Source organism: Juglans regia, chromosome 8 (assembly GCF_001411555.2).
Source record: "Juglans regia cultivar Chandler chromosome 8, Walnut 2.0, whole genome shotgun sequence".
In the NCBI taxonomy this organism is placed as follows: Eukaryota; Viridiplantae; Streptophyta; class Magnoliopsida; order Fagales; family Juglandaceae; genus Juglans; species Juglans regia.
The window spans coordinates 28,929,004-28,939,278 of record NC_049908.1 but is presented as its reverse complement, the minus strand read 5'-3'; the positions used below and the strand labels follow the sequence as shown (position 1 = coordinate 28,939,278).

The following is a 10,275-nucleotide window of genomic DNA, read 5'->3' as shown; positions in this document are numbered from 1 at the left end:
GTCATTTGATGAAGGGAGTGAGAGATCAGGGGAGGTTGTTGAATTTCGATTCTTTAGATCAAATGAAATTTGCGATAGTGAGAATGTGAATGAAAGTATAATGCATATTTATAAATGAACAAATTACCATTACATATAGGATAAAAAAATGTTACTGTTTGAGATTGGATAAAAAAAGTTACAATTGGAGAAAAGACAAAAAATGTTACTGTTAGAGATAAGAGTTCAAATTATTACCGTTGGAGAAAGTTTTCAAAATTTTACCATTAGAGAAAAGAGAAAAAATATTACCATTACAGAAATGACAAGATTTTTTATCACCAATACGTGGCTAGGTATTACCATTATAGAAACTGATAAAAAATAGATATTAAAAAAATATCATCACGTTAGAAAATGCACATATTAAAAAAATTTAATGTTTCTATAATACAGATTTTGGTTTGAAAAATAATACTCTATTCGGTAATCAAAATCGTATAAATATTTAGTAGAATGTGATATTTGAAAAAAAAGATAATAAGACAAAAGAATTAATAGTTAAGATTATAAATAGAAGTGAGAGAAAAAAAGAATAAAAAAATATTATTTAATAGAATAGAGATAAAGATGAAAAATGAGATGTATGAAATTTTTAAAAGATTGAATAAAATTTAAGAAAATTTTTTAAAAAATATGATTTTAATTAAATTATAAGAAATTTTAGAGAGAATTCAATAGAATTGCTCTCAGAAGAGCTAAACTGCTTGAACGTTCCAAACGTAGCCCAACGCGACCGCAACGCATGGCCCAATGCTAGTGGGCGGTAAACCGATCTTGATGTCAACATCAGGCATTAAAAAGCGTGCCCCCGCTTTCACTTTCCTCGTCAAGACGTAAAGAAACATAAAAAAAGGCACGAAAGAAGGATCAATCATCAACCAACTCTCCCACCCTTCGATTTTCCGAGAAAAAATCTCCTCGAGGAAATCTTTATTCCCATGGAAGCACAGGCACGGCGTCGCCTCCATGCCGTCCAATGCCACCTTCTCCCCGCTTACACCTCCTCCAACGATCCTCATTCCCTTGTTCAACCCAACCTCACTGCTGGAAAGTTCGTTCAAGGTACTCTCCCCACTCCCTCCCTCTTTCGATATACATATATTTGTGTGCGTGTGTGTAAATTTAGATTTCTATGTAGTGCATATGTGTCTGAAGCGAATGAGCAGTTGAGCAATGGAAGCTCAATCTGATCAGATGAAATTTGGAGCTGCGGTAGAAGTTGTAGCTGCCGGTATTTAATAACTTCTGTAAGCTTGTGATTGTGATTTTTCGGCCACGTTGTTTCGTAGCTCTGGAAGACTAAAGATCTTTCACAAGCTAGCTGTTTCCAAAACTGATTTGCAGCGAAAACAATGAAAATTCGTTGTTTTGATTGTTCTCTTTATAGTGATAAATGCGTTTTCGTCTTTGAGAGCAAGGAGAAAATTAGTTCTTTTCTTCTTTTCCGTGTCTGATCTATAGTTTCACAACCTATCCGTAGTTTCTAAGATTTTTTTGTTCTTTTCTTGAGAACTATTGTCAGGACTAACCCAACCCCCAACCGTTGGTAGCCAAGTTGTAATGGCGAACTTGTATGCATCTGCTCCATGTCACACTTTCCATTCCCTCTGAAATCAAACTGTGATTTAAGTGGGAGGCTAGGGCGGTGGGTTCCTGTGCTACTCTCCCCGGTTCGATGGGTGAGTCTTAAGGGCTCTGCCGTGGAGTGGTTCCCCCTCATTAAAAAAAAAAAAAAAAAACTGTTGTCAGGGACTTACATATTGTTCTGTTTTCCATGTTTTCAACAACCGAATTCGAGTTTCTGTAAGCTTTTGTTTGCTTTCTTCCTCTGTTTTTCATCGAAAGAACAATGCCTTTTCCACTAGGATTGAGTTTTTTTTATGCATTTAGAAATTTGCATTTAGAAATTAGTTGATTAATGTTGTTTTTTTTTTTTCAATTACTGGTAACTTACACACTCCCAATTGATCTTAGAATGTATTTAGGTGTTCTTTTGTATACTTCATGTCTACATGGGTTATGTCTATTTCATTGTATTAATAAAATTACTCTTACTTATAAAAAAAAACTTACACACTCCCAATAAGTTGTGAACCCATAACCTCGCCGTCCATTGTTCTTACAAGGAAAGTAAAGTGAAGTTTCACCTAAACCTATATAAAAATTTGAAGTTTCATCTAGAGCTCATTGGCAGTTTAATCACGCTTTTATCATGCCTTTTTAGCTGAAGGAATACAAATCTTGGATCTTTTTATTGCTTTGTAATTATTGAAATTAAAATCCTACACATTTGGCTGAATGGAACTAGTGTTACTCAATATGGCTTCATCAAATTTGTCAACTTCTCTTTTTGTTATCATGTTTGAATTTCAGTGTCATTCGTTTTTTGTTCTCGTGCATCAAAGTGTTTGTATTCAATTCTGAGCAGGCCAGGGGTATAGTGTAGTTCTTCCAGAAAAGTTGCAAACAGGCAAGTGGAATGTGTATAGGTATGCTTGTTGGTGTTTTTACTTCAACTGGTTACTCATATGTACCCTGCTTCTTTCTTTCAATTTTTTTCCTATGATAATATGTAACTTTGTTACTTTTGGGTTGCAGATCAGCACGTTCTCCTTTGAAGCTTGTAAGTAAATTCCCTGACCATCCTGAAATTGGGACGTTGCATGATAACTTTTTGTGAGGGTTCTAACTTCTAACTGAGTTTTTCTTTCTTTTTTGTTTACGCATTTTGCTTTTAAGAGAATGATGGCAACTACATGTACTTGGACGTTTTTGCTTTAGCCTAAATTTATTATTGAAAGGGAGAGATAAGATATTGTTCAAAATGTTGTGAAAACAGGCATGCTGTTGAAACTTTCTGTGATTACAAGTATTTGGGTACGCGAATTCGGGTGGATGGTACTGTTGGAGAGTAAGTTAGTTATCAATTACTTTAGCATGTATCTCAGGTTGATAAGTTTGCATTCTCCACATAGCATTGTCTGACATGTTCTTCACAACTGAAGGTACAAGTGGATGACTTATGGGGAAGCAGCAACTGCTCGCGAAGCAATAGGTTCTGGCCTATGGCATCATGGGTTACCGGAAGTGAGTCACTTCTAGAGAGAAAAGATTCTCAATTTTTAATCATCCTATTTTCTTCAGCATAGTTACAATTGGATAAGCTCATAATTGTTATTTGGACTGAGATCATCTTCAATTCTTTGTCCGAATTGGATGGGTTCAGTTTAGAATAAGCTAGATACATCATGTGGATCCTACAACATTTAGTGCTATCTGTGTGGCATTCGTGGTCATGGGCCCATATCAGGGCCATATGACATCCATAAGTTGTGTTTATCTTTCTCGGAATTGGAGCATTCAATCCGAAAAGAGAAACAGAGAGAAATGTTAGGGATCCCTTTGTTGCATACTCAGCTAGAAGTCATCATGTCACATAATTTATAGGACTGCAAATATGATTGTAGCATTTGGTCTCTCATGGAACAGGGAGCTTGCATTGGACTTTATTTGATAAATAGACCAGAGTGGCTGATCGTGGATCATGCTTGCTCAGCTTATTCATATATCTCGGTTCCCCTTTATGACACTCTTGGTACGCATCTAATTGTCTAAACATATCTTCCAAGTTTGTTCATCCTATTTTGACAGTATTTTTCTTTGTGCAGGTCCAGAAGCTGTCAAGTATGTTGTCAATCATGCTGACCTACAGGCTATTTTTTGTGTACCCGAGACGTTGAACAGCGTGAGATTGATCTTCTCTTCTTTAAGCTTTGCTTATATGTTAGGGAAACTATACCCATGGATGGGTTTATTTGTCTATTTGATATTGATTCTTTTATACTTTAAAATAAATTTCCAAAATATGTTGTCTTCTAAATCCAATATTGCACCCTAAATATTTCAATTTTTTCTCATAGATTATATTTTGAGTAATGCTTACACCACACTCCCATCCCACTTTCATCTTACATAGTGATAAATGTGCCACATCTTACATAGTGGGATGAAAGTGGGATGGTAGTGTAGTGTCCCTTTTCGCTGTATAACAGATGTTTTTACTGCTAATTTGAATTTCTTTAAGCTATTGCTTTTTTATGGACTTTGAATTTCAATTATCTCTTTGGAACTCAAATCCCTTTTCAGATTCATTTTGCTTCTTGTTTTTGTTTGTATCTCAGTTCTGCGTTTTGATTCCCAATCAGCAACATAATTTATATCCTTTCTCTGGAACTTGCAGTTGTTGAGCTTCTTATCTGAGATTCCATCTGTACATCTTATAGTGGTTGGTACCCCTAAAATCTCATGGCAGTATTTTCTTTTAAATAAAGTTAAAAGAATGTTTGATGATTGTCACCCAAGTTTTTTATTGTTTTCCCCTGCATCCATCATGACATAGGTCGTGGGAGGCATGGATGAATACTTACCTTCTCTTCCACCAGCATCTGGAGTGAAGGTTATATCATATCTAAAACTAATCAGTCAGGTAAAACTGGAATTTTACGAATAATATTCTGATATTCTGAGGATACTAGTGTACTCATGACCTGGATAAAGGGAACCGTCTGCTTAAGGTTCTTTTGAATTGCAATATTTATTCATTATTGGATAGTAAGCCCAAATCATGGAAAACTCCAACATGAATAGCCATTTATTCAACTGCACTTTTCATGTTGAACACAACTAAATTGGCTGTGTTATAATTGTGGGAGTTTTTGGCTTTACTCCATCACATGGCATCTTCTGTATATTTCTTGATTCTATTGATCCTATATGAATGTCTGTATGTGAACAAAATACTATAACTTGCTAAGATTTTACCTCATTTCCATTCACAGTCTATAAGTAGTATCATTGATCTGAAATGAAAAACAAAGATTCCAAATCGTTTCCTGACAGATTGTGAATATTTTTTGTGAAGAATTTTGTATGCTTCATCACCTTACAGATGGTTTCCTTTTAGGGCCGCAGTGGTCTGCAGCCTTTCTGCCCTCCCAAGCCTGAAGATATTGCAACCATATGCTATACTAGTGGTACTACTGGAACACCAAAGGTGGCACATTTATTGTATGCGAACTTATGCTCTCAATTGTGGCCAAAACGCCTTGTATTATTTTATCACCTACACTGTTTATCATGTGACAAATGACATTTTTGTGTGCTTTTTTTGTTACTTTTCTTTACTTTATCCTTCTGGAAAGGGAGTTGTACTGACACACAGAAATCTAATTTCAAGTGCTGCTGGTTCTTGTCATGCGACCAAATTCTACCCCTCTGATGTGTGAGTTCTACACTTGGTTGCAGATACCACCAATTTTAAAGTTACTTTAATTTGTCAATTCTCGAAATTATTTTTCATTTATATGTTTCTTTTCTCAGTTACATGTCTTATCTTCCTTTGGCACACATATATGAACGAACAAACCAAGTTGTCTCAGTGTACTACGGCGTTGCTATTGGTTTCTACCAAGGGGTATGTGATGCATTACATGACACAACGAGATAAGATGTTCAAAGTTTAAAATTGTATCATTGAATTAATAAAAGTCTTATTGCATTTCTTACCCAGCAAAAGGAAAATGACTTCTCAGTATTCTCATATTCAACTAGTGTAAAGGCACCCTATTTTTAGTGCATTTCATGTATTACAACTCTAGTGCCTGAGGTAGTATGACACATTAGTACTTTTCATGCAGCTCTTAAATAAAAATAACCATTCTAGTTTCAGTTCTTATGACCATAAAGCAAAGGATAATGTTCGCATTAACTGGAGATAACCAAACCAAATCTAGCAAGGGGATATGTAAATATAAAATAACAGCATAGCTTTGTTCCGCATAGATTCCTCAAGGAATGTAATGTGCCTCTGATGGTTGTACAAAAGTTATATTCATTTTCAAACAGAAAGTTCCCATTGCCATGCATCCTCAATAGATAGCCAATTTCCTTTGATGTAGGATTTTTTAGGCTTTTGAATAAGTTTAAGGAATGTTCATAGGTTTTCTTTGTAAAAGCTTTATAAATGACTCTGTCCTTATTTTCAGGATAATTTGAAACTGATGGATGACTTGTCTTCTCTTAGACCAACAATATTTTGCAGCGTTCCACGTTTATATAATCGAATATATGCTGGGTAATCATTGTTATGTCCTTAATTACTCATTTTATTGTTATTTTATTATGACTCCATCCGGTCTGATTCAGTTTATTTTGACAGAATTATAAATGCCGTAACAGCTTCTGGAATGCTAAGGGAGAAAATATTTAGAGTTGCCTACAACTCCAAGAAGAAAGCCATAATGAGTGGTATGTGTGCTAAAATTAGACTGTCCTCACACTTTCAGGAATCTTTGTACGGACTCTCATGCCACCCACCATAATGTTTTGAAGTTCAAATGATGAAAGAAACGAATTGTAAAATCCCAGTCCAAGAGAGTCCCCACAGGCTGTACTACATAATTTCACTAATGTGAATTGGCCTACTGCCATTAGTGCCTTTTGTTGATTCAAACATACAATAATTTCAGGCCAGAACCCGTCACCAATTTGGGACAGATTGGTATTCAACAAAATAAAGGAAAAGCTTGGAGGCCGAGTTCGTTTTATGGGATCGGGTGCTTCACCGTTGTCTCCTGATATCTTGGACTTCTTGAGGGTGTAAGTTGATTATTTTGGATATGCACTGTAGAAGTTTGAATGTACAAAGGTTCTGTTTAAAAGTTAGTAAGGACCAATTATGTTATCATGGTGAACATAACTGCAAATCACAGGTGCTTTGGCTGTCAAGTAATTGAAGGATATGGTATGACCGAGACTTCTTGTGTAATAAGCATAATGGACGAAAGTGACACTTTATCCGGTCATGTCGGGTCCCCTAATCCTGCCTGTGGTAAGTTCTTATGACAGAAATTATTTCAAGAAAATTATGTTGCACATGCATACTTGATTGGATTTCTGTTTCTGGTTACAAGATTCTGATTTTCCCTTTTCAGTATGTTTGCCTTGCATTGTGCTTAGTTTTGTTTCCCTTTTTCGCCTCCAGAAATAAAACTTGTGGATGTTCCCGAAATGAACTACACCTCTGAAGATCAGCCTCATCCTCGAGGTGAAATCTGTGTGAGAGGTCCCATCTTGTTTCAAGGCTACTTCAAAGACGAAGTCCAAACGTACTCATCTTGCAAATGTTAATTGCTTTACTTTACTAAAATATTACTTCTTGAATCTACCTGACCATAGAGTTGATTGGACAGGAGAGAGGTAATTGATGGTGATGGATGGCTGCACACAGGAGACATTGGGTTGTGGTTACCTGGAGGCCGCCTTAAGATTATTGATAGGTAAGATTTTACTATACTTTATCATGTTATTTATATTAAAAAAAAATACCGACAGTGATTAAGTTAATATCTCTGAATATCGATGACTGCCAGTTGAATTTGATAAGTATTTCTTGAACTACATCTTAGATAATTTTCTATTAAAGTCAATTACCACCAGTACGCATTGCTTCTCAAGAAATGACGTTTTTCAGGCGATTCATTGTAAATGCTTGTGGGTCCAGGCCTTTGGCTGTACACATAATTTTGTAGGGGATGGTGGAAAATAGACGCAACACAACTTTTCTTCCATCCTCACTGAATACCTATGCATCATCATGCCCAATGTGGCACAAATACCCTCCCCTGCATGTCATGTATGCTAAAAATCACATCGATCACATGCCAGTAGACATCATCCATTTGCTCACATATTGGAGTTTGAACTTTGGTAACTAGGATGACCGAATGAATAAGCTGTTTTCTCTCACAATAACAAAATATATGCCATGAATGAAGGGCATGGGGAGAAAATATTATCCAAGTCCAACTTCATGCTTGGAAAAAATGTGCACAATACAAAAATATGTAGCACAGCTTCGTACATCAGCTATAAAACTAGTTCTGCCTCTGAATATCAATATCCTTTAGTTTTGCACTGGCAAATACAGGCAAACTTATAGAAATAAAGCCTATATTTTCCTATTGATCTCCCGAATGGAGAAAATAAATCTCTGTAAGCATCCATCTAATTAGGCCAATGGCTTTGACCATGTCCTTGAGGCAAGTCAAACCTTACAAAAATACATCTTATGACCCTCCTTTTATGGGGTTTTCTACTGGAAATCATTTTGTTATAGTATGCCAATTTTACAGACTCTGAACTTATACTGTTGAATTTCTGTTGCAACTTATAACAGGAAAAAAAACATATTTAAGCTAGCTCAGGGTGAATATATAGCACCAGAGAAGATTGAGAACGTTTATGCCAAGTGCAAATTTGTTTCTCAATGTTTCATATATGGTAAGGAAACGGATGTTACTTTGTATATCATACTCTTCAGCTATGTTCTATGCTAACTGCTTAAATTTGTTTATAGGTGATAGCCTGAACTCGAGTCTAGTTGCTGTTGTTGCAGTGGACCCTGATGTGTTGAAAGATTGGGCCGCATCAGAAGGCATCAAGGTGTTGGATTCTGCAAAACTCATTCTCGCACTGCTTTTTCCTTTTAATGCCATCTAGAAGCCCACCAGACGGTGCCATATCTTTTCATCACTATGCATTATGCACAGCATGATAATGTTATATTATTGACTTATAGGTTCTTGCTAACTCTGGATTTTAGAGTTTTTAATTGGTTTAGAAAGTATGTTTTGAGGTTTGCATGGCCTGCTCTTTCCATAATCGGGCAACAATGTCGATGGGTATTCTGCATTTGTTCTATAGGAGAATATTTTTTCCCCTGTTTGCTTACATGAGTGGGAGGCCAGATTCATAACTAATTATTACTTCTGTACAGTGCCCAGAGTCATTATGCTTCCTTATGAAGCCGGCCAACAATGTAATTTTCAGACTCTTTTTCCTATTTTGAATGGTTTTCTCTTATTGCTTTTTTCAGTTTGAAAATTTAGGACAATTGTGCAATGATCCACGAGCGAGAGCTGCAGTTTTGGCGGATATGGATGATGTTGGAAGGGAAGCTCAGGTAGGTAATTGTGTTGAGAAACACTGATTAGTTTCTGAAGTTCTTGCTTTTTGATGTATTTCTTATGACTCTGTAGCTGATAGGTTTCGAATTTGCAAAAGCTGTAACTTTGGTGCATGAACCTTTCACTTTGGAGAATGGCCTTCTCACTCCAACATTCAAGGTAAGAAGTTGGCCCTGATAACCCTAATGGCACCATTTGAATGTCAAAAGACGAAATGAAAATTAGTTTGAACAGATTTTTCCTCGGCTCTGTTTGCTCCAAACAAAGCAGTAAGCACAATGAGAAGGTAAGAGTATATATCACTGTATTGACATGAATTTTGCTGCAGATCAAGAGGCCTCAAGCAAAGGCATATTTTGCCAAAGCAATAGCAGACATGTATGCTGGGCTTTCTCAATCAGATCCGGCACCGGGAAAAACGTCATGACCTGAAGTTTATAGAAGCAAACATGAAGGGAAAATAATTCATACTCGCAGGTTCATGTGAGATCACGAGGCTGATTGTTGTAGTTCCATATGATCAGAAATCGTATTTGCTGATGAAATGTGATTTTCAGTACATTGTACTGTATGGAATCTAGTTTTCATCAGTACATTACTCTATGCAAAAACTTGTCACCATTTTCCATAACGAATTGGGTAGCTGCGTTTTGCTGTCCTCGCTTGACCCAGAGGCAGCGGGTATGATAAAACCGCGTAATGCAAAAGAAAGAAAAGGGGGAAAATCATATCTCCAACTTTGCCCAGAATCATGCCTGTGTTTCCATCGTGCGTGTGTTAAGCCATACGTTAAAGTCGTGAAGGTAAAACCACAGGAGCTGAAGTCACCATGTTAAGTTCAGGTACTGTGAACGTTTCGAAATGAATGTTTTGAATACTGTACTGATCACCGTTTCAGTCAAGGCATTGAAACAAGAAATTTCAATATCAATATTGTTTCAGAATAGTCTATATATAAATAGATTATATATATAAATATATATATTTAAATTATATTCTAAAATAATAGTCTATATGTAAATAAATTATAAATAATCTGGTCTGAACTGTGGATCAAAAAATAAGTTTACAGTCTAAAGAAATGAAAAAAAAAAAATTATAGGCTTGTAAGGGCTAAAATGACCAAAATTTTGACCGATACGAAACGTCTATACCACAAAAATGATATATTTCAACCATACCACAAAAATGATATATTTCAACCATA

The 10,275-nt window shown here is 36.0% G+C and overlaps 1 protein-coding gene across 1 annotated transcript; it reads left to right on the top strand.

Moving 5' to 3' along the window:
- Positions 1–876: 876 nt before the first annotated feature.
- On the top strand, positions 877–9,694 carry LOC109009739 (long chain acyl-CoA synthetase 7, peroxisomal-like). The gene is made up of 23 exons (XM_018990341.2): positions 877–1,104; positions 2,471–2,531; positions 2,641–2,718; positions 2,882–2,953; positions 3,048–3,129; positions 3,532–3,637; positions 3,711–3,787; positions 4,283–4,327; positions 4,442–4,528; positions 5,006–5,095; positions 5,244–5,323; positions 5,422–5,515; positions 6,087–6,175; positions 6,260–6,348; positions 6,570–6,699; positions 6,813–6,931; positions 7,085–7,208; positions 7,293–7,379; positions 8,279–8,382; positions 8,459–8,544; positions 8,978–9,064; positions 9,141–9,227; positions 9,397–9,694. The coding sequence occupies exons 1-23, from the start codon at positions 981–983 to the stop codon at positions 9,493–9,495; spliced, it is 2,097 nt and encodes a 698-aa protein (XP_018845886.1). The 5' UTR covers positions 877–980; the 3' UTR covers positions 9,496–9,694.
- Positions 9,695–10,275: the final 581 nt, after the last annotated feature.

What these genes read in the sequence shown, in the direction of transcription:
- LOC109009739 (XM_018990341.2), top strand. Translation starts at nt 981, where the DNA reads ATGGAAGCACAGGCACGGCGTCGCCTCCATGCCGTCCAATGCCACCTT. An exon ending in GGCAAGTGGAATGTGTATAG is followed by an intron (nt 2,532 to 2,640) that starts GTATGCTTGTTG and finishes TTTGGGTTGCAG; the next exon opens with ATCAGCACGTTCTCCTTTGA. An exon ending in ATCTAAAACTAATCAGTCAG is followed by an intron (nt 4,529 to 5,005) that starts GTAAAACTGGAA and finishes GTTTCCTTTTAG; the next exon opens with GGCCGCAGTGGTCTGCAGCC.